General features: G+C 45.2%; 3 protein-coding genes across 3 annotated transcripts; 2 read left to right on the forward strand and 1 right to left on the reverse strand.

Annotated features, from left to right (window-relative positions):
- Nucleotides 1-3,488: 3,488 nt before the first annotated feature.
- Nucleotides 3,489-8,229, forward strand: LOC125551123 (probable serine/threonine-protein kinase PBL8). The gene is made up of 6 exons (XM_048714279.1): nt 3,489-3,898; nt 4,776-5,110; nt 5,699-5,834; nt 6,894-7,030; nt 7,142-7,265; nt 7,459-8,229. Exons 1-6 carry the CDS (start codon nt 3,844-3,846, stop codon nt 7,902-7,904), a joined length of 1,233 nt encoding a protein of 410 aa, XP_048570236.1. The 5' UTR covers nt 3,489-3,843; the 3' UTR covers nt 7,905-8,229.
- Nucleotides 8,230-9,595: 1,366 nt separating this feature from the next.
- On the forward strand, nt 9,596-10,350 carry LOC125551125. The gene has a single exon (XM_048714282.1). The coding sequence runs from the start codon at nt 9,737-9,739 to the stop codon at nt 10,133-10,135; it is 399 nt and encodes a 132-aa protein (XP_048570239.1). The 5' UTR covers nt 9,596-9,736; the 3' UTR covers nt 10,136-10,350.
- A 412-nt stretch (nt 10,351-10,762) lies between these two features.
- On the reverse strand, nt 10,763-13,782 carry LOC125551124 (bifunctional bis(5'-adenosyl)-triphosphatase/adenylylsulfatase FHIT-like). Its single transcript, XM_048714281.1, has 4 exons — nt 13,446-13,782; nt 11,670-11,816; nt 11,232-11,330; nt 10,763-11,137 (listed from the first exon to the last, which is right to left on the reverse strand). Exons 1-4 carry the CDS (start codon nt 13,560-13,562, stop codon nt 11,021-11,023), a joined length of 480 nt encoding a protein of 159 aa, XP_048570238.1. The 5' UTR covers nt 13,563-13,782; the 3' UTR covers nt 10,763-11,020.
- Nucleotides 13,783-23,924: the final 10,142 nt, after the last annotated feature.

A 23,924-nucleotide genomic window follows, 5' to 3' on the forward strand; every position in this document is an offset into this window, starting at 1 on the left:
GGATACGAAACAGCTACCGCGTGAGTTTCATACTTCTTTTAGATCAAAAAAGGATGCAGTGGAGAAACTATGAAGAATCCGTAAGAAACAGCGAAGAACACAGAAGAACTTGCAAACCCTAGCGGATCTACAGAGGAAGGGAAGAGGAACTTACCTAAGCTGTTGAAGCAGCGGAGGCGCGCCGCGTTTTTCTGGAACGATCAGGTTGATGCAGCGGCCGGAGGTGAAGACGAGGGCGGAGCTTGACGACGGTGGCTACTCGTACGGGTCAGGTCGGCACGAGGAAGAAGAAGCGAGGAGGCAAGAGGGGAAAATGAAAAGGACCCCCCGGTCTTATTTATAAGGTGAAAGGATAAGTGACAGGCGTGAAAATCGAGGAGCCCAAAAGTTGGATATGTGACAGAGCGGTCGCCTCGATTGTCGGAGGCTCATTAATGAAGGTGCGGTATATTCAATTTTCAATAACAGGTGACATCATGGTGGTTTATTACGAACCTGGAAGATGACGTCATGGCGGTTTACAAGATGTATGCGAAGGTGCGGAAGGAGGAATTTTCCTAAGTGTTGAAGATTTACATGAACAAGTTCAAATCAATCTGGGGCCTAATGTTGGAGATATTACTACTAGGTATAAACTGGCCATGAGGGGCCGGGTTATGCCCATAATGAGTTAGTCATGTTTGAAGCCCGTGAAGACAAGAAGTATGGCGCTTTATGGAGGAGATTTAACATGAAGGCCCAGGGCCCAAAGGTGGATTAGGGCCCATAGACATAAACCGTCATATGATATGTAACTTATGTTGTAAGGCAAGGAAAGGTAGAAACCGAGCCGGGCACGTTTATGAACCGGCCTCGGGATTCTGTAAACCGCCGGGCGTCGACCTGTGTATATAAAGGGATGACCCAGTGGCGGTTTAGGGACAGACAACAAACAATAACTCGAGAGCCAAGCAAAGCAGATTCGCTCCCTGGTCATCGAAACCCTAGCAATTCCATCACAACTGGACGTAGGCTTTTACCTTCATCGTAAGGGGCCGAACCAGTATAATTCCTCGCGTCCCTTGTCCGCTTTAACCCCTTCAAGCTAACCCGTCGCGATGGCTCCACGACTAAGTCCTTTCACGAGGACATCTGCGTGACAAAACCACGGCAGTGCTAGAGCAGTATCTATGAACACTGGAGTTGGTTTACTATCTCCTGGCATTTGGATCTTTTGCAAAGACTTTGTTTGTAACCCTTCAGATTCTAACATAGCCGTCTTCCCCTTGCATGTCTTATATAGAATAATGGTCTTTCAATTATAAAACATGCTACGACAAAGAGATGGAATAGGTACTGAAGAATGAAAAGGCATGACATATTGACATGTATTCCCTCCATCCAAAAATAAATGGATGTGTCTAGGCTTATTTCAGTTCTAGTACATCCATTTTTGTGACATGTAATCTGGACGGAGGGAGTATGATGTAAGAGCTAACGATAGGACAGGAGAACAGAGTAAAAGAAACACTAGTTGAATGTAAAACTTTATGATAGCTGGAATAGGTGCAGAAAAACAGGAAGGCAACATATGCGTGTACAATGGGGAAACTAAGATGGCATTGCAACAGACCAGTAGAACAACACTTCAATGTAAAAAAACATGTTATGGTAAATGGATGGAGTAGATACTGATGAATAACAATGTATAAGATATATAGAAGCATGATATCCAAACTAAGCAAATGGCATTGCGACATAGTACAATGATAGTACTTAAATCTGAAAACATGTTACCATGAATGGAATAGGTATTGAAAACAGGAAGGCATGACATATTTACACGTATGATCAGGAGGCTAAGCATATGACATTACAACAGAGTAGATGCACCGCAGGACATTATATGCATGATGCTACCCATATTACATGCCAAGTTAGAGCAAGGACCTTGTGGGGCGAATAGGATTCATCATCTTTCTGCAACTCTTCCGAAGAACTACATTTAACTGTTCCATCATATTGGATATCATTGATGTCGAATTTGTTGGTCGTTACATTGCTCCACGAGGTTCTTCTAGTGGATTTGTACCGATATTCAATATCAGTGTGTGCAATTATATCTGACATGCATGGAAGACAACTAGTAGTGAGATTATGCCTTGAGTATCTATAGGAGACAACTAAAATAGTAGGAATGGACTTAACTAGCAGCAACAGGTTTCAAAAACTAAAGAGAGAGCGCATATGATAGCTACAGAATATGTATTGTTTGTACTTGAGATTAACTAGATGACACACAAAAGTATTAAAGAAAAACAACACAGATAATACTAGAAGTGGTATAATCACCAGCCCGTGGGATAACATTGGTTGATGGATTGTAACTATGGAACAATGTTAATTCATGAACAAGTCTCTTATTTGAAGTAAGACTCTTAAGAGATCAGCATGAATGTACAGCTACATGTGATAATCTATTTTCCATGCTTAGATGAATAATAAAGCCATAAATGTTGCACACAAGTAAGATGAGGGTACAACCTATCTGGCCGCCCTTCATAGGAGTGAGCATCATCCGTTGACTTGTCGATAGCACTGCGATTGTTGTGGTTGTCCATATCGAGTAGGCACATTCGAGGCAGGGAACTCTTGAGTCAGGACTATAGCTCTTTTCTGGTGTATGCTTTCCTTATTGAAGCAACTCCGGTGAGAAGGGAGGCGGTGTGGCTGAAGATGCAGAAAACACATAAAGTTAAAAATGACACATATCTCTAATCTGAATAAATACCCACTAAGAGTTCAACACTAAGGTACGAGCCTGGTCACACGTTAATTGACTGAAAACTAAATTGGGGTCACACGCTTTTTTTTACTGTCCGATCTACGCCGGATGGTTGGATGACCATCTTGTGTCTCCCGGCTGACATTGTTCAGGATCTTCCCCGAATAACCAATGACCACCGGCAGAGCAGCTTGCCTCCGTCGTCCCTGGCCGCGACAACTCCAACCATGACCCCGTCTCCCGTCTGCTACTTGTGAGTTGTGTTGGGATTTCTCCGAAGAGAAGATGATACAGTACAGTAGAGATAATATATGAAAAATTAGGGACTCTTTTAGCTAGTAAACCTTCGCTAGAAGGGGGTGGCATTTGCGAACGCTTAGATAACAATTTTGGTTGTATGAGATTGATAGTTTCTTGAGAACAACATAACAATTTCTTCTTTATTGTTATCACCGTTTGATCTCGTGTCGCAATTAAGACTGTCAGCAAAATACATTCGTTTATCACCCTCTTCTCAGCTGACGTTTGTGAGATAACATCATCGAAAAACTACGGACTGAAAATGTTGGTGTTAAATTTACCTCAAGACTGTAAATTTGGTGAAAGTCGTGATCTTTTGTTGGAAATTCAAAGAATCAAATAATCTAGAACTGGGGTTTCTTTGTGGCAAAGGCATTGTAGAGTGAAAGGGAGCACTACTGCACTTTTTAAGGAGGCGTCGCGCTTTCTCACGAGTCACGACGCATCTCACTCGCTCATGAGACGACGACCCAAGCCAAGAACAACAAGAAGAGTCTTTCCTCACTCGCTCCTCGCCGTCTCCATCTCGCCCACGGTTGCGCTGCCGGCTTTGCTTGCCTGCTTTGCCTCGCACCTTGTTCTCCTCGTACGCCGCACGCACGCACAGCTCACTGCTTCGAGGAGGAGGGGGGACTAGGAGGCGCATCCGCTGGTGGCATGACCGCATGAGGCCGGCTGTCGGCCCCCGCCAAGAATGAGAGGCTGGGCTACCTCTCCCACCAGCGCACCGACCCACACCGCAAGGAAGACGACGCCGGCGAGGAGGCGAGGAGGAGGCGATGGGCAACTGCGGCACGCGGGAGGAGAATGCCGTCGTCGCCGCGCACGCGCAAGGTGCGGGCCTCTGCCTGGCCGGCTGCCTTTCTGTTTGTTGGAGATTTCTGTTTTCTAGAGCGGTTGGGGGCTGGTAGTTGCCGGGATCTCGGGCTGGTGGGTTCCAATTGCATGCAAGTTCATGGGATCTCTTTGTCGGTGCGGAATTTGCCAGAAGTTCCTTCTTGGTTATTCGGATTGGTGATTTTGGTAGCGAATTTAGTTCGACTTTTTTTGCCAGGGGCTGCTCGGATGAATTTTTATCTGCTCTACATTTTTGTCTTTCTTTTTCTTCTTCTTCTTCTTCAGCAGAGATTTGGCCTTAGCGTATGCATTTGCTCAAGTTCCATCCTTATTGGTGGAAGCCTTCATCTCTCCTTGGGTCTTCCTTCAAGTTTCTTCTTTTACTGTACTGATGATATATTTCTAGACCGCTGACCTGTGATTTCCTCTTTGATGCATTTGCTTGTTGAGCTGCCCCTCCTGTGCTTTCTCTTATCCTATCCCCTTGTTTTTCGCATCATGAATTCTGCTTGATTGGCTTCATTAGGGACATCTCCTTGCCATCTGCAGTTGGGGTGCCCCCACCCCAGTGTTTACTCTCTTCGGTTTTCTGCAGAATAAAATCATGATCCTGCAAGTTGAATTAACATAATCTCTTGTACTAGTAGTACCTACTTGAATCGTGTGAGCAATTTGAAGATTGTTTTTCGGTTTATTGCCTGCAACCTTGCAGTAGATCTGGTCCACTGGTCCTAACCTGTTTACCCCTTGCTCGTGTAAAATTTATACTGCCTATGAGAATTTCTTGTTAACTTTCTTTTCATACATGTATAATAACACCTTGTAAACCCGTCTTTATTTTCTCACTCTTGTTGTTGCTATGACATGTCTTCAGTTCAGCAGCTGCACTTGCTGCAACATTCTGCCAAGAATGCTCTTGCAGATAGGAAGCACAACCGGACCTTTTCAGACATAAGTGATCCTTCAACGCCTGGCAAAATTGAAGATACCAAGGACATTTCTATATACAACAATGTGATTGCCTTCACATTGTTTGAGCTTGAAACAATCACAAAGAGCTTTCGTGCCGATTATGTTCTTGGTGAAGGAGGCTTTGGGACTGTTTACAAGGGTTATATAGACGAGAATGTCCGGGTTGGCCTGAAATCGCTGCCTGTTGCTGTCAAGGTGCTCAACAAAGATGGACATCAAGGACACAGAGAATGGCTTGTGAGTCACCAAATTGTTCAGTATTTCCCACGATCTATAGTGTTTATTGTGTGCAGGGACATCCATAAATTTTGTACTTATACCAGAATCTGATATATCCTACTTATGCGTGCAGTCTTGTGAAATCTGCAGATGCTATGCATCTGTGGTTCATGCAGTCATGCTCATGTTTCTAATAAGCATCTTTGCAATGAAAACGCACATTGAGGACTATATGCAAAATTTGGTTGCTTAATCTGAATAACCCTTGGTGAGTTGAAATTGTAGTAAAAACACTTTATGCTGGGTATCCATCATGATCAAAATGTGGAAAGTTGATAAGATGGTAAAGGTCATTAGTATCTATCTCGTGTAATTGACATAATTATGTACTTGGTGTGCTGAGACAAGCAATATCACCAATCAATGAGACTTAACTTCGTATATTAATGTGAATGACTGCTAGATAATGCTATTAAACTTGTTTCGGAATTATTATTTTTGCATACTGTCATTACCCTGTTAAGTCATTACTTTGCTGAAGCTCTCATTTTGCTAATGAGTTGTCAATATGTTCTGTTGTTAACTCATTCTCTGTTTCGTGGTCAGACTGAGGTTAATTTCCTGGGGCAGCTAAGGCATCCAAATCTAGTTAAGTTGATTGGATATTGCTGTGAAGATGATCACCGGCTGCTTGTCTACGAGTTCATGTTTCGAGGAAGTCTAGAAAATCATTTATTTCGAAGTAATACTTCCCGTACTGTTAGCAACTTCTCTCGCACAATATGTTTACTCATTTTGTCGCCTCCCTTTTCTCAAATGCCATCTCCACTGATAAGAAAACCTTAAGCTGATCATAAAATGCTCAATAAAATTGATGTGCTTTTCAACTAAGCATTGTCGGTGCAACACCTCGTTCTTTCTGCCGGGATCTAAAGTAGGTGCCGTTGGCATCTTCTATCAACTTCGTACTATTTTGCAAATGATTAGTAGCGGGATTAATTCAGGCAAAATTTCATTTCAACCTAAACTTTGTAGGGCTTAAAATTTTCACCCCAGAGATTATCCAGTAAATGGTGATTTCGACATGTAATTGCTACTGCTGCAATCAGCAGTAGAATTTTGGCCTGTTTTGAATTGAATATCTTCTGTTTTTGAACTGAGTACAATTTGGTCTTCTATTTGAATGTACTATTGTTGGAAACTGTACTTAGGAGATATATACAATATTGTTAAAACTGACATGTTAATCATCCCAACTTTTCTGACTTCCTCATAGTTTAGCAACTTGAACAAGTCTTCACTTAAACATTCTGGTTTGCTTGGTTGTGGGTGGTAAGCCAATTGGTTGGCACTTGGCAGTCTTTCTGGTTCCCAATTGGAGTCTAAGGGCGCGTTCGGTGGCCCTCCGCTCCGCTCCGCTCTGCTCCTGGAGCGGACGGAGCTGGAGTTATAATCCCTGGAGCGAGCTAACAGCTGCTCCGTAGATTCTTGGATTTGAAGGAGCGGTGGAGTGCCGAACGCGGCCTAAATCTAAGACCTGTAAATATTATCATTATGAGATACAAGCATCATCATATTTTTGCCCCACCCGTTGTTATGCATCCCTTCTGCATGTTACGGTGGAAGTTTGCATTATTTTGGTGCATTTATAACTGAAACTATATGCATATATTGATTAGTTAAGGCATATGCACTATACTAATCAACTGTATTTGTACTTATGCGTTGGAGTAAACTTGTATTGGTTAGGAAAGAAATTTTGCTGACCATATATCTTCGTTTTTTTCTTGTTCTCTATCAGAGACAGCATCCCCTTTACCCTGGGCTACTAGGATGTCTATAGCTTTGGGAGCTGCCAAAGGGTTGGCTTGCCTCCACAATGCTGAAAGGCCTGTTATCTACAGAGATTTCAAGACCTCGAACATTCTGCTAGACTCTGTTGAGTGATTACTTGCCCATGCCTTGTTTGTTTTCAGTTCTACGCATAACCATCGGGAATAATTATATGATTCACATAATGACATTTATCTTTGATTTGAATTGACACAGGATTATACTGCCAAGCTGTCTGACTTTGGCTTGGCAAAAGCTGGACCAGAAGGTGATGAGACCCATGTATCGACGAGAGTGATGGGAACATATGGTTATGCTGCCCCTGAATATGTGATGACTGGTACTGTCCTCATTTTGTAAATTTCCTTTGGAGTAACTAATTTTCTTAGAAGACACCGATTCCATTTTGTCCAGTCACAGAAGTACCATTTCTACTGCATGAGCTGAAACCACACATCATTTGCTCGATATAGGAGTATCATTAGCAGAATCTGACGGTGAATTGTTCGCATGTATCTGCCTAATATGAGCAGGCCACTTGACTGCTAGAAGCGATGTCTACAGCTTTGGCGTCGTCCTTCTGGAGCTGCTCACAGGGCGCAAGTCCATCGACAAGTCACGGTCCAGCAGGGAGCACAGCCTGGTCGACTGGGCCTGCCCCAAGCTGAATGACAAGAGGAGGCTTCTGCAGATCATTGATCCGAGGCTCGAGGGGCAGTACTCAGTCAGAGCGGCTCACAAGGCTTGCAGCCTGGCATACTACTGCCTGAGCCAGAACCCCAAGGCGAGGCCGCTGATGAGCGACGTGGTGGAGACCCTTGAGCCACTGCAGTTGCAGGGCAGCGATGCAAGCTTTCAGTCCATCCATGTCCCTGACTACAGGATTCACCGTAGGCTAACGGGGAACAATGTCCACTACAGGGCCATCCCAAACCCGAAATGCGCCCCGGCTGCCGTCCCGGCGTGCAGGGTGCGGTGAGAGCCGAGCCTCCTTCGTTCATGTTGCCTGGAGGAGAAGGAAATAGGTTCAGTTGTAAATTTGCAAGTCGTGGATTGCGCGTTTCGTGGGTGTGTATGTGCACTTGTGTCGTGCGTATTTTCTTTTTTTTGCATGGTTTTCCGATTTGTAAATCTGATCCGCGTGCTGCTGCTGCTTGTAAGGCCCTCTAGTTTTCTCACTGTGGTCTTATGTGGTGGTGATAAGACAGAGTGAGCCCTTGCCGAAAACCAGCAGGGTTTAGCCCTAGAAATGAACTGCTGAGCTCTTATGTTGATATGCTGAAATGGAGGTCAACTTTACCTTATGAAGTGAAACTTTCTTTCCAGGGAAGGAATTAGTATGGAATGGCTTCATAAATTTTCTGTTTCTTCAGATTGTGCAGTTGTTTAGGCTACACATCCTCATGCTACAATGATGAGAAGGACACCTTGATCTCTGCTTGCTAGGGCAGTGTCCCTGAGTCGGAAACCTAAAGCACCGCTGCCAACCCCTCATCTCCACCCTCCCTCCCTCACCGTTGCCGGAGGAAGCAGTCAGGCGAAGCCCTGCGGGCTGGTAGCAAGGCCTCTTCGGCGAATGTTGGTAGCAAGGCCTCTTCTGGTTGGTCTGGCCGGCTTTTGGTGGTGTTTGGGTGGCCTTCCCTCCTCTATGCTTCGAGGGAAACCTCGGATCATGATTCCTGGATCGGACGAACGTGACGCCTTTGGCGCCGTTTCCCTCCTTGTAGGCTTCGTATTTGGTGTTGGCCGGCTGAGGAGATCCGTGTGGCGACAACGACGATTGTGAGCAAAGTAGGATCGCCGCGTGTCCTCCCAATGTCGTTGTTTCAAGGGGCTTCTTGGGTGTGTCTGCTGTTTCTCGATGTGAGGCGAAGAAGTCGAAGTTGTGTGCTGATGTCACTATGGCAAGAATGACCAATGAAGGTTGGTTTGGTTGGCGATGCTCTTCGTTTGGTCTGTTGGACTAGGTCAATGCAAGAATTGCAACTTTATCCTGGGAAGCTTGTCGGCAAAATTGGGAGTTGCTTAGTCCTCTGCACTTTTGGTTGGTTGTTTGGCATAGGCCGACAGATTTCATGTGATGTTTATTTGAAGGGGTCTTGATAGGTTGTCCACGATAAAGTCGGAGTCACTTGCTTAGGGAGAAGTGATGACGATGACATTGCAGGCAACTTCAATAGTGTCCTTTCCTTGACAGTGTATGTTGGTCTTGTGAGTAGCCAAGTGGACCGATATGCCATTTCTTGTGGGTGTGTTGTAACAATTTTTGTCTAGGTTTTCGCAAATAAACCGGTCAACTCTCTTCTACCTTTTTAATCGGAGCCCCAAGAAACGCGGCTTAAAAGAAAAGACAACTTCAATGCCAATTTTTTTGGGGAGGCTCCTTCTGTTAAAAATTAATCGAAGTTCTAGGTTTGTCCTAAACGAAACTTCATTATGTTTTCATTAAGCTTATATTAAAATATATTAACATCTACGACACCAAATTTTATAAAATATATTTTGATATAATGTAGAATTTTATATAGATTTTTCCATAGAGTTGGCCAAACTTAAAAAGAGTTAGACAGAACTTCAAATGTTTGGGGGGGGAAATAGCTTCTCTCGGTGTTTGACTCTTCGTCCATGGTTTTATTGACAACATGTCGTATATATAACACACCCGAAATGATCTCCGTTATACTAGTACATGTGGAGTTGCTGTCCAGTCCCTGCCAAACCCAATTGTCACTTTGCTAGCTCCAAAAAGGGTGCAGCTTTGCTTATTTTCCTCTCCTTCCCTATTTGCATCCTCCCCAAGCCCAGGCAGGCATGGCGCACCACGCGCCGTCCAACTCTCTCATACTCTTCCTGGTCCTCACTTCCATCCAAGCCGGCAGAGGTGCGACGTCGCGTCCATCGCCGGCGCCGGCGGGATACGTGCCGGTTCGCGCCGTGGTGTACCGATCGGTGGCGCTCCCGGCCGCGACGGTAGCCGCCGCCGGGGACGAGGCGCCGGGCGGAGGAAGTTACGAGCCGTTCCAGCTGTGCATGGGGTGCCGGTGCTGCGCGGCGGCAGGGAGCGGCGGCGCGAGCAGCTCATGCGTGGACACGCGGTGCTGCTACGCCATCGACTGCAACGTCCCCGGCAAGCCCTTCGGCGTCTGCGCCTTCTCCCCCCGCACATGCGGCTGCGGCGCCGGCGCCGGCAACAACTGCACCGCCACCTAGGGACACCGATCAGCCTCGTCACCGTTCAGCCAACGATCGTCCTCATCAACCTGCTAGCTGTTTTCGACACGCTATTACTTTTACTTCAATTTGGAAAAAAGGTTATATGCCTACCAAATGGCACTGCAGATATAGCTCAAGATTTGTTTTTTATTTCCTTGTATTACTGATGTCAATTCTTTTGGGTACTGTCGAAATAATTTTGCTCGTCTCTAGAGAGTTGGCAGCTGTTGCATTTGACTCATTTTGCCCCCTTCTCTGCCGAACAAAAATTTCGTTGTTGACTCGTTGCAAAGCATCGCAAGATAGAGAGACAGGTACCAGTACCTAACCTTCACTTTCCAAAGCACTGACTCTTGCACGCACCCAAAAAAAAAAGTTGCACTGACTATGACTGCACTCATGTGCCTATACGGGCATATATGAGTCACCCGTCAATAATTGTGCAATCGTGCATGGTCATTTGATGCCAAGTGGCACGACGAAATATGCACCAAATCTCCATCAATCAAATGCCAGTAAGCTCTGGCTAGCACTCAAGCCTCCCTCTGCTTTTTCCAATCAAAAATCAAATCTTTTCCTTCCCTTTATTCTCCAAAACGAAAATCATTGGGGAAATAAATTCGATTGGCACGCAAGGGAGAATGGCCAGTGCGATATATTCTTACGACAAACAAGTGATCCCCCGACACCACTACATCAGATGTGCGATATATTCTTACGACGAAGCGATACCTCCACATCAGATTTGGACTGGACGCTACCAGGTCCGTGGAGAATAAGAACCACACCGCGCAATCAAGGACAAGCAGTCACAAGGCTTATTTTAGGCAAGAGTGGCAACGGATGAAAATTAGAGAGTTCATCAGAAATACATTTATCTGGCTAGGAGAAAAGGGCGCGGTACTCGGTGGCCTCATGAGCCATTTCTTCCATGCTTCTATCTTTTCTTTCAACGTCCAGGTCAAGCTTCTCCTTCATTTCCTTCTCTTTCACGTCAATCTGTTACAAGGCAAAATGACAAGCCTTATGTCAGAATCAACCAGAAAAGAAAACTGGATCAGATAATATCAACGGAACACCAAGGTCATTTTACCGCATCATATATTTCATCGTTTTTCTCAAAATCTCCTTTCTTCCTGGGGATGACGTGGATGTGGACATGGGCAACTGTTTGGCCAGCCTGAGGACCATCCTGATAAGTACAAATAGCTATAATTCAGCAGCTGCTCCTTCCGCCATTGATTATTGTGACTTTGTAAGGCAAAGGTGAACAAAGTAACCAAAGGCAAAACCACAGTAATCAAATGTAACTTGTTCCACAGCTAACACATTCTATTTTGTTGTGTACCACAACAGGAAAATCAATAAGGTGAACCCCTTTAAATTGTACTACCTCTGTTCCTAAATATAAGACGTTTTGGTAGTTCAAATTGAACTATCAAAACGTCTTATATTTGTGAACGGATGGAGTAGAAGCAAACTACATAAAATTTGGACGCTGAGCTATTCACCACATAGATATAGACTTTACCTGAATTGCGAATGTGATGGAAGAAGCTTTGTGGTACTGCTCGAGCTTTGCACCAACTTCTTTTGCAGTTACCCACAAATCACTAGTCTCATCAGAACTTAGATCAGCAAATCGTTTCACCTCGCATTTGGGGCACACGAGGACATGTGTGTATTGTCAAGGTAAAATGGTATATACGATAAAACATGTGTTCTCGTCATATGAAACTTTAAAGCGTAATAGATGCTAAACTCCAAATGATAAATGTTGTGAACAGCTGAACGGCAGGACCAAAAAAACAATGGGGTATTACCTCAAGTAAAAGTTATATACCTGGAACTAACTGCTGCATACAACTCGATTATATTTTCATAAGAAGATGAAGATCAATTGGTTGGGATGACATGACATTTAATATTACTACTTTTAAAGAATTAATGACGGATGTTTCAACCGTTTTTTATAAACCACTCACATACATGAAACCAGATTCTAGTATCGACATCCTTGATATCTCGATTTTATTTATATATCAATGCAAAAGACTATGAAAATATGCAGCAATATATTCTCCAATTAATAACAAAAATCAGTCATCCTTTTTTGTTAGAAGTGTTTGGACTGTATCCATGAGATTTAGCAGGCATAAACAAGCAAGTGAATCAAAGTAATCGATAGTATGACAAAACCAGGAGACCCCATCCAGGCATGTCCTCATTAGCACTCTCATAACTCTAAATCTCAGAAATGTCTTTGCCAAATCAAAGGATATGACCTGCAGAGTAAGATTGACATAGATAAATACAAAATAGCAGCCAGAAGTACAAAAGATACAAATCTAAAATTACAAATAGCTGTTGTACAAAATGGTAACAGAAACAAATCCACCATTCATGAACATGGTGACTTGTACGTAAGAGTCAAATGTGATTGAATGGAATGGATTTGCAATTGTCCAAACAGATAACTTAAACGGTAAGAACTACATAGGAAGGCACGAATGGGTAACTAAGAACTATAAAGGAAAGCATGCATTGCAGGATCCTGAGATTGAGGACTAGGAACCCTGTGCCGATAAAACAAAACAAGGCACCGTGAGAGGGATGCATAGCATCCTCTTAAGCAAAGAAAAAAGCTTGACTGCAGAGTACTTAGTCAAATGTTTAGGCTTCGAAAAAGGGGATCCATGTGCCCAAAAATACAGAATGAAACCCCGTGCCACTACTTGTTTTTCCCAGGTTAACGTTGATGCTAAATAACTGCAGAAGATCTCCATTCTCGAAGCTGGGCATAACTCCCCGAAATAAACGAAATTGGGATCTAATCTATCTAAGACGATCCAGCTAGCACCCCTTCATCATTTTGGATAGAAGTAGCGGCATGTGTTGCCAAGATGGTGGATTCAGACTCATTGTTGTAATACTTTGTAAGGTCCTGAGAATAATCAATAAAATGGCCGTATGCATCTCCCAGATGCAGAGGCCGGGGTCATCCTCCTTTTCTAAAAAAAAAAATCTAAGACGATCCAGTGTGTTAAAGTTATTTACATGGTGGTCTGAACTCTGAAGAGTGAATTTCTCATCTATCATCTGGTCTACACAAAAAATCTTAAAATGTGTCATTAGCCGCATTCGCAAGGGCGGGCTAATTTTTCTAAGCATGTGTCACATGCTCACGTGCGATTCATCGAGATATGCGTGATGCTAAATCGGGAGCGGCAGACTGGCATTAAATAGTTACAGCAAACAAAACCCTAGAGGCCAGGCAAGGGGAAGGTGAGAAGAAGGCGTCGAGACTACCAGGGAGGAGGGGGCGGAGGTTGACCATGGCGTAGGAGAGGGGCGTGGCGTGGAAGACCTCCCTCGCGTCGATCTTGTACGGCCCGAACTTGTACTGCGGCGGCGGCTCCTCCATCCCCGAGGGCAGCTCGGAGGTGGGAGCGGGGAAGACGAGTAGGAGACGGAGCTGGGAAGCGGACGCAGGCAGCAAGGAGGCCGCGGCGGCGGGGCGATTTGGAAGACCGTAGAGGGCGGAGAGCGCAAGGAGCAGCAGCAGTACAGCCGACCGAGAGCAAGAACATCGAGTTTTATTTCTTTTGTTTTTTTAGAACAGCGAGTTTTTTCTTTGAGGGAGGGAGTTTTTTTAGATGCATTGTCTCTTACTACCTCCATTCCTTTATATAAGACTCCCTCCATTCCTTTATATAAGGTGTATTTGTTTTTTGATAAAATTTCAAAATATAAGGTGCATTTCTTCTAAGTCTTCATAATTTCCTGGTTAGCCTTTAGAAAAAAGGAAAATATTTCTCTCCTGATTGTCTGTATCTCTCCTTGTAGCAAAAGAAGAAAAATATCTCTCTGTCGATTGCATGTATCTCATACTTTCCTCGACTAACTAATTTACTTGCCAAGGGTAATTTTGTCTTAACATGTCTATAATTCTGGCCTTGGTTATCGTGTTAAAAATAATACACTTTACACAAACGAATGGATGGAGTATTTATTAAGAGAGAATTCCTTATTTGGTCCTTTTTTAAATTTGCTTCCCTATTTGACCCGAAAAATATTATTCTTCCCTTTACGACACTACATCTTCATTTGTTCCTTATTTGACACCCTTTGTTTTGCCCACTAACATCATCAAGTGAGACATGAAAAGACGTTTTTGCCCCTCATGAAGATAGTTGATGTATACGTGCAGTTTTTTGATGTATTTATAATATTTAGTTAAGCTGATGTATGATGGTTTAGTAAAGGTGGTTAGCACTAACAAAGAATGTGGAGTCTTGAGTCAAAGTCTATGAGTCAGCACCGAGTGCTTAAACAGGCAAGTGTGTTAGTTTTATTTTCTCGAGGATGATCTTAACAAATTAGTTTAGGGTTGGCCTCACTGATCATGGATTGTTTAGCCTCTAAGTGGGAGAATACATTAAACTTGCACCAAGATGATAATCGTTAAGAAACCTCCATGCCATATCTTGCATTACCAAATCCATGAATCTCCCTTCATGGTCGCAACAAATAGTTGTCGGTGCTTCCTTTGCATCGCACAGATGAACTGCTGCATCTACATGGAGCTTGCGATAGCCCAATGTAGGTGGTGTCCACTTTCTCTTCCCCCTGTTCGTCACTGTAGGTTCCACTTTTGCCTTCTTCGGAATCAGGGACATGTGATTAAAAAATTCCGAATAGAAGTTATAGTGGCCATCGGGGACTAAAAGATATGTTCGTGAATAGCCTTCCTTCGTACCCACCACACTGAGCAGAGCATAACCAGTAGAGTAATGAACTCAATTTCCTTCATTGAATCTTTCATTTGCAAGAGCCAGATCCTAGCATCCAGACATCTGCATGATAACATGACATCAACTAGGCCATCATCAAGCAGTGACCAAATGCACTTAGACATAATACAATCAATTAAGGCGGGCCTCCAGTTGTGCTTAGCTGCCTTACATATAGGGCAAACACTAATTTCTGACATGTTTCTATGGGCTCGGACATCTTTTGTCAGAATTGAGTTTCTCGCCAACCTCCACAAAAATTCTTGATCTTGCACGATGAGGGAGTCCTGGATTAGGGGGTCCTCGGGTGTCCAGACTACTGGATGTGGGTCGGACTGATGGGCCGTGAAGATACAAAGCAGAAGGCTTTCCCCCGTGTCTGGGTAGGACTCTCTTATGCATGGATAGCAAGATCGGTGTCCGGATATGTAATTTCGTTCTTCCTCGAACCGACTCTGTACAACCCTAGGCCCCTCCTGTGTGTATATAAACTGGAGGGTTTAGTCTGTAGAGGCTATCAGAATTCATACAGGCTAGACATCTAGGGTTTAGCCACTTCGATCTCGAGGTAGATCAACTCTTGTAACCCCTATACTCATCAAATACAATCAAGCAGGACGTAGGGTTTTACCTCCATTAAGAGGGCCCGAACCTGGGTAAACATCGTGTTCCCCATGTCCCCTGTTACCTTCGATCCTCAGACGCATAGTTCGGGACCCCCTACCCGAGATCGTCCGGTTTTGACACCGACATTGGTGCTTTCATCGAGAGTTCCTTTGTGTTGTCGATATAAGGATCGATGGCTCGCCTTGTCATTAATGATGACATTACTTCTGGAAGGACCCTAACTCCAAGACAGGTCCTCCAGCTCGACGGTTTTACCATGGGCGCTCGCTCGGCCGTTAAGCCAATGGCGGCCCCCACAACCGCCAAACATCATCTCCGCATAGGCCTTGAACACTCCGAAAAGATGGACCTGGGAGATGTCTCATCCTTGAACGAACTGCTAGATCGCATCGCCGCCCTAGGGGTCGCAATAGACTATGATCGGCTTGGGCTTAAACCCGATCAGAGGGAGATCAAAACCCCACTGATCACCCATCTGGTAGCGGTCGTTGAGGAACGAGCCAATAATGCTTCTTCTCCTAAGTTAAGAACCAGCTATGTTCGGATTTCCAAGCCCTGCGAGCCGGATACCCATCCTCGGGGAGAGACTTCATGTCCTCCGAACATAGGATCAGGATTAATCCCAAAAGTCACCAGGACCCTCCTGATCTTGAACTAGTGACCTCGGAGATTCTTCACGCTCCGGCTTCAATCGTGGGTCAGGGGTGCTCATGACATTTCGAATTGTGGACTAAACATGAGCCCCTATGGTGGTTTTAAAAGTCATACCGAACATGCCGCCCTTCTACTTCTCATTTTCTTTTTGAGCGGCCGATAACTGAGCCTTTAAGCTCTCTATCTCTTTGGATTGTTCGTCTTTTTCCTCCTCATGTTTTTTCTTCTTGGACGTGCTCATTGCGACCTTTTTCATTTCTGCCAGTTCGGCGGTGACGGCATTCAGCTGCATCTGGTTTGTCTTCAGCTCCAGGGATAGCGTAGTATTCTTCTCTTTGAGAACCTGCAGGTCATATCGATCCTTAAATCGGTTTGCTTCACCGCTTCAAGTCTCGGGGGCTACTAGCATATGGCTATCAAAATTGCACAAACTTTTACCTGTATATCCTTTTAGAACAGCTGAGTGACTCCGGCAAGTCCGTCTCGAGCGGCCCGGATATATGCGTCCACCGAACTAAATGCGATAAATTCCTGTTCGGAAAAGGCTAGAGCGCGCATGGACTCTTTTAGTCGACGGTGATTCATTATGCTCTCCACCTCGGAATTCGTGACGGATACGTCATTCGAATCCTCATGAGGCCGTGGAACCGACATTGCATCGGCCCTCATCCTAGTTGATGAGTCCGGCGCTGGATTGGTTGACATTTTGCTAGCAGGGGGTTTTCCCACAGTCTGCCGTGTGCTTCTCCTAAATCAAGAATAAAAAGGGACTTTAGCAATCCAAACTCGTGCCCAGGCATGTATCAAGCAGACATACCTCTTGGAAGACTGTGAGGCCTCTACGGCGCTCCTGGTCTCCTTTCGTTTTGAACGATTACCCTGCGCAGGGGACGCTCTCGAAGGGGTGCGGCCTGCCGCGCGCCGATCCTATAAAGTACGGTTTAGTATAAGGGATAAAGGCGCAAGTGGGGATTTCCTTTTTACTTACGATGGAGAAAGGATAGGGATGGGGGTAGTCTGATGTAATAGCCACATCCGAGTCGTCAAGGCTCGCTTGATAAAATACCCCATCATCGAACTCTATGTATATATCCGGACCCTCGCAAAAACTAGGGTCTTCATCGCGATTGTGATCCTCTGGCTGTGGGGCAGGATAGTGAACGTCCTCAATCATCTTCCTCCATGACTGTTTTGTAACAACAAAAAACAACTGGATTAGCATGCCGTGATAGCAATAAAGCGACACAGGTAATCGAAATCCTACCCATTCAATGGGTTGTACATGGAGTAACCTTCCCGGTAGTTTAAGCGAAGGAAATCTTCCCTTTTGCCCTTGTACAGATCGATCAGGACCGTGGCCAGTTTGGTTGGGGTATCCGGACCCTTGCGTCTGTAACGAGACGCATCATCTTCTCCGTTGTAGCACCATAAGGGAGTTACTATGGAATGGAGGGGCTAGACGCATCTTTTTATTGCAATGGGCATAACCTCAATTATCGAGAGCCCGGTATGGGCTAATAATCTGACCTTGCCGACCAACCTTTTTATTTCCGCGCTGTCCAAATCCTTGGGACTTCGGGGACGCCAGTTGAGACACTTCTTCAAGGGAGCGCTGGAAAATTCGGGAAGGCCATGCCGAATTGGGTCCGACAGTGGGACGACATCCATGTAAAACCACTCTGTAGACCACTGTGGATATGTCTCTTTGGGAGTTCCAATGGGGTATCCGGATCTAGCTATACGCCATACTTTGGCACCGCCCACTTCAAATATGGAGCCTCTTCGATGGCGGGGGACAAGACAAAAAACTTTTTCCACAGTTCAGAATGGGCCTTAATGCCCAAGAACAGCTCGCAGAGGGCAACGAAACCTGAGATGTGCAGAATAGAACCTGGGGTGAGGTTGTGCAGCTGGATGCCGTAAAAATCCAATAGACCCCTGAGAAAGGGATGGATTGGAAAACCTAAGCCCCGCAAAAGGAATGGAACGAAGCACACTCTTTCCTCCCTATTGGGGTTGGGGAAATTTTCAGCCAACACATCGTTGCCTATTGAGGCCAATCCCGCTCGAACAGAGACTAGATCTGCGAGGGGAAGATATCCCTGCGTCTGGAGCCGACTCAGCTGAAGATGATGCACTGAGCAGCTCTGCCAATCGCCCTCTTGAGGGCCATGGGGGCGCGAAGAAGAGCCTGGGGCGCTGACCATGTTTGGAAGTTTTTTTGTGGCTGATCTTGGTGTTTCTTCTGCATGATGTGGATGGCACTTTGAGGATTCAATCTCTTTATATAGGCACCATCGCTGCGTGGCCAGGTGTTTTCTTTTTAATAAAAAAATGGTGGACCATTCACATTCGCCCAGCGCGTGGAAATCGAGGTGATAGGGAAGGATTCATAAAGACGGAACAAGGAAGCCATGGCCGAACTATTGTTTGCCCAGTATACGGTGAAGTACCAGCCTTGCAAAAGCCGAAGACATAAGCCGGATACTGCATCGTCATTTGAAGACTAGTTCGGGGGCTACTGAGGGAGTCCTGGATTAGGGGGTCCTCGGGTGTCCGGACTACTGGATGTGGGTCAGACTGATGGGCCGTGAAGATACAAAGCAAAAGGCTTTCCCCCGTGTCCGGGTAGGACTCTCTTATGCGTGGATAGCAACTTTGGTGTCCGGATATGTAATTTCCTTCTTCCTCGAACCGACTCTATACAACCCTAGGCCCCTCTGGTGTGTATATAAACTGTAGGGTTTAGTCTGTAGAGGCTATCAGAATTCATACAGGCTAGACATCTAGGGTTTAGCCACTTTGATCTCGAGGTAGATCAACTCTTGTAACCCCTATACTCATCAAATACAATCAAGCAGGACGTAGGGTTTTACCTCCATTAAGAGGGCCCGAACCTGGGTAAACATCGTGTTCCCCATGTCCCCTGTTACCTTCGATCCTCAGACGCATAGTTCGGGACCCCCTACCCAAGATCGGCCGGTTTTGACATCGACACTCGGGACGTTGATTTTCCATATATCAGTCTCTTCCTTCTTAACTATAGCTGTATTTGATGGTGCCAGTCTCTGTTTCAGCCAGTCCTCCCTTCTCGCTTTGGTCTCAACGAGCATTCTATAAACTGAACAAACTGTACAAATTCCAATTCTCTCATTTTGCCATGCCCACTGATCAACTGACTTCCTAACTCAGGGGATGTTTAGGAATCCGTCTACATCTGGCCCCTGCATGTGTTCTCGTATTAGGTCTTGTTTCCAAGATGTGGCAGAAAAATTATCGATAGTTATTTGTCCCTCATCCCCATAGTTCCCTTAAAACAGAAGGTCAACTATGAGGTCACTTGCTAGGGCATTGGGTGTCAGCCCTACAACACTCTACAAAGAAATACAAACTTGGCAAGATAAGAAGGCATTCTAATTGCTTGAAGCCCGCACTAAAAGAAAAACATAAGAGTGACAAATTGCAATTATGCATCTCTATGTTGAATGAGACACCAGTAGTAGATGCAAGACATAGCTTCAGCTGTATGCACAATATTGTGCATATTGACAAAAATGGTATAATATGACAAAAACATGAACTACTACTTGCTACCTAAGGAAGAGGATCATCCGAGAACTGTTCAAAACAATAAGTCCATTGGAAAAGTTATGTTCCTCACATGTGTTGCTAGACCCAGGTATCATGCTGAAGAGGATTTGGCATTTTCACGGAAAAATGGTGTGTGGCCTTTCGTGAAAGAAATTGCAGTAGTTCTAATAAGTGAGAATAGAGAAAGTGTGACCTTGGAAACGAAGTTGAAAGTGCGTTAAGTCGACTAGAGGGGAGAATAGGCAATTTTTACAAATTCGTCACTGAGGAATTTCACAGTGAGGAAATTCCTAAGTCACGAACGACTATCAGCGGAATAAGTACTCAGATGCAGGCATAACAAAACAGAAGCACAATCATCATGATGAAATGAAAACAAGACAGAGTAACGAAAGCGTAAACACAAGATAGGCAGGCTGAAGACAAGCTGACTGGAGAAATTGAACTGAGGAAATTGAGAAAGTCTTCAAACAATTGCGATCAAGTACACAACACAGTAATGTGAAAATGGAAGGGTTGAGGAAATAGAACTAGTTAACTCGGCGAAGACAATGATTTGGTAGACCAGTTCCAACTGTTGTGACAGTCGTACGTCTGGTTGGAGCGGCTAGGTATTTAAACCTGAGGACACACAGTCCCGGACACATAGTCCTCACCATATTCTCATTGAGCTAAGGTCACACAGACCTCGCCCAATCACTCGTGGTAAGTCTTCATGTGACTTCCAAACCTTCACAAACTCGGTCACTCGGCGATCCACAATTCCCTCTTGGATGCTCTAGACCTTGACGCCTAACCGTCTGGAAGATGCACAGTCTTCAAAGGTAACAAGCGTCGGATCCACACATGAACAATCTCTTCAGTGATGCTCAATCACTTTGGGTTGGTAGGTGTCTTGTTTGGGGTTTTGGATTTTTCCTCACTTGATGATTTTCGCTCAAAGTCCTCGGAGGATGGGATGCTCTCAATGATAAGTGTCAGTTTCTCGTGAAGCAGCCAACTAGCTAGTGGTTGTAGGGGCAGCTATTTATGGCCTAGGGAGCATCCCGACATGATAAGACATAAATGCCCTTCAATGATACGACTGTTAGGTGGGTAGATATTTTGGGACAGCTGGCGCATAACACAACAATGGTCGGAAATTTGACTATCAAATTCCTCAGGGCTATCATTTTCCTCACTTGTAGGAAATCTGCACTGGCGAATTCCTAACTCCTCAGTCAGAACAAATTCCTCAGAGACCAGAAGAACTTCGTCTCTGTCACTGAAGAAATTGACTGAACTGTATGAGATTTCTAATGGCTTCACTCGAAGGGATTGGTAGGTGTAGGATTTTGAGATGAGCATCGCTTGGAAACTTTTCCTTAGTTTTTCATCGACCCCCTTTAACAGTACGGTGTTTCCCATGACTCAAGAAAGAGAAAATGAAACTACGAAAACAAAGTCTTCATGCTTCATATTCCTCGCATGAATATCAAGTCTTCACGGTCACACCAATTTCTTCACTTTCAAAGTCTTCAGAAAGCCAAAGTCGTCAGTTTAAGACATTCATTTTTAGGGGTCGACTTTCTCTGTAAATATCAAACTCCTCATAGACTTATAGACCTATGTACATTCACAAACACATTAGTCCCTTAACCTATATGTCTTCAATATACCAAAATCACTAAGGGGCACTAGATGCACTTACAGAAGTCCATCATAGTGAATAGGGAAGTGATGAGGGTGTATGTTACAGAAAAAGTTATTCCAACAATACAAGTAGTCTGAACTATAGATGGTGTTGGACAACCAATTTTTATCCAGCAAGACAATGCCAAGACACATATTCTACCTAATAATTCAATATTCAATGAAGTTGTGGCGGATACTGGCCTAGACATTAGACTAAGAGCATCTCCAGCCGCGCCCCAACAGGCCCCCCAGGCACCTTTTTATGCGCCGGCGCCGAAAAAACCCCCACTCGCGCCCCCAAGACATCGAAATTCGCTGGCTCGGCCCGTTTTTGGGCCTAGCGATCGCAAGCCGAACCCAGCGCACTGGGGGCGCTCGGGGGCTCTGGCACAAGGGGAAAACATGCATGGGCCACACTGTCAGGGAAAAGTCAAGCCAATCGTCCAGATTCGCCTCCCACCCCCCCGCGCGCAGCGACCACCCTGCCAATCCCGGCACCGCCCACCGCCCTGCACCGCTAGATAGGCTATTCTCCGCCGAAAAAGAGAGAAGGTTTCGCCGCGGCATCCTCTCCACCACCGTGGGCGAGTTTTCCGGCGCTCTGGCGGCGTAGGGCGGTATACCGGCAGTTGTGCGCCCACCACGCCCGCCAGGTGTTCAGCGATTTGTTTGCTGGGCGATGGACTCGGACGACGAGGAGGCGCTCGCCGCGCTACTAGAGGAGGAAGCGGATGCCGACGTCCAGGAAGAGGAACATCTCATGGTCCTCGCCGCCCTACTCGCGAGCAAGGAAAAGCTGCGGCGAGGTGGCTCAGCGCCGGGGCAACTGAAAGCAAAGAACCGACATCGTCTGGAAGGCTACTGCATGCTCCTCCTTTGTCATCGAATGACCAAAAGGGACGAAAAATGAGGACTAACGCCCCTGAAGAATATCATCACGAAGTCAATGGAGGAGCGCCAACGTTGTTGGGGTCATTTGTTGATGTAGGGCCTGCTGCAGTGTCGTTCAAGTCTTCATTTTCATCAGTCTCGCGCGATGAAGAATAAGAGCTTGCCATAAGCTGAGGAACTTTGACCTTCTTGAATTTCTTCGAAGGTGGCTGTGCCCATTCAAAGTCCTATTGAAATTCCATCTTCTTGAGATCTTTAGTACTATAGAGGTTAGACAGAATAGCCCAGGTGCGGTCAAAGACTTCATGCAGATAATAGTGGTTCTTCTTCACAGAGTTTTGAGTGGCTGTCATGTTCTGAAGAATAGCACCAAACTGATGTTTGACCCACTTGTGGTTGCGATCAACCTTCTGATGAAGACTGAGGAGAAGCTCACGATCAGTCATCACCCTGGGAGCAGTGGCTTGAGGGTTTTGCTTGGAAGCATTTACAGCAGAGTCATGCGTGGCAGAGTCATCATTGGTGGAATACGAGGCAGCTTTGTGAAACCGTCCATCCAGTGGACGAATTCCTTCATCAATAATAGTAGCCTTGCCCTTCTCATCAGATGAGGAAATAGGTTGTTTGAAGACTTCAATGGGGGGAAAATAGGTGACATGATTTTGGAAATTAGCCTTGTAGTTGATTGAAGACCTTGATCTAAGGAATCTCATAATCCAAGGAGCGTAAGGATTCAACTCAAAAGGCGATAGAGCGACATTTGCCAAAGTCCTCATGAAGAAATCATGGTAGTTGAGAGGCACACCATGTATGATGTTGAAAAGCAGATTCTTCATGATGCCAACGACCTCTTCTTCATTAGAGTCGTGGCCCTTGATTGGACTGAGGGTCTTGGTCAATATTCTGTAGACAGTTCTTGGCACATAGAGCAATTCCTTTACGAGGAATTTGGTTCTTGGGGATTGACCAGGCTTCAGAGGCTTCATCAACACTTGCATGTAATGATCATATAGTTCTGGTTCATGGTAGATGAGCTACACACCTTCAAGGGGAGGACTGACTGGCAGTGCATGAAGTAATTCAGAGGCCGGTGCTTTGAAGTGAGTGTTCTCAGTCATCCTGTCCAACACCCAAGAGTTCACATCTTCAGCGTTGCCGGTGATGTGCAACGTAGCGTAGAACTAAAGAATTAGCTCTTCATTCCAGTCAACGATGTCGGTGCAGAAGTTGAGCAGCCCAGCGTCATGAAGAACACTGAGGACTGGGGTGAAGCAGGGCAATGACTCCATATCAACATGAGGAATATGCTCATGCTTGAAGATCTTGTCTTTGTCGAAAAGTAGAGAAGAATAGAAATTCATCTGACTTGTTGTCCAGAAACGCTTCCTTCGAAGACGAGCAGAGTCATAAGGGGTGTAATCAGTGAAGAATACATGCTCATGAAAGAAGTCATCATCTTTGAACTTCTGCTTCTTTGAGAAGGGATTCTTCGGCTTGGGTTGAGGAGTATCAGTCAATGTCTTCACGGCCTCAGGAATCACAGTCTCAGGAGCCGC

Source organism: Triticum urartu, chromosome 4 (genome assembly GCF_003073215.2).
Source record: "Triticum urartu cultivar G1812 chromosome 4, Tu2.1, whole genome shotgun sequence".
NCBI classification, from domain to species: Eukaryota; Viridiplantae; Streptophyta; class Magnoliopsida; order Poales; family Poaceae; genus Triticum; species Triticum urartu.

Bases quoted from the DNA above. Each gene is read 5' to 3' on its own strand.
- LOC125551123 (XM_048714279.1), top strand. From the start codon at position 3,844: ATGGGCAACTGCGGCACGCGGGAGGAGAATGCCGTCGTCGCCGCGCAC. The intron at 5,835-6,893 runs GTAATACTTCCC...GTTCTCTATCAG, and splicing joins AGAAAATCATTTATTTCGAA to AGACAGCATCCCCTTTACCC. The intron at 7,031-7,141 runs GTTGAGTGATTA...GAATTGACACAG, and splicing joins CGAACATTCTGCTAGACTCT to GATTATACTGCCAAGCTGTC.
- LOC125551125 (XM_048714282.1), top strand. From the start codon at position 9,737: ATGGCGCACCACGCGCCGTCCAACTCTCTCATACTCTTCCTGGTCCTC.
- LOC125551124 (XM_048714281.1), bottom strand. From the start codon at position 13,562: ATGGAGGAGCCGCCGCCGCAGTACAAGTTCGGGCCGTACAAGATCGAC. The intron at 11,817-13,445 runs AGTCTCGACGCC...TGACAATACACA, and splicing joins TCCGCCCCCTCCTCCCTGGT to CATGTCCTCGTGTGCCCCAA. The intron at 11,331-11,669 runs GTAAAGTCTATA...TGTACTTATCAG, and splicing joins CCATCACATTCGCAATTCAG to GATGGTCCTCAGGCTGGCCA.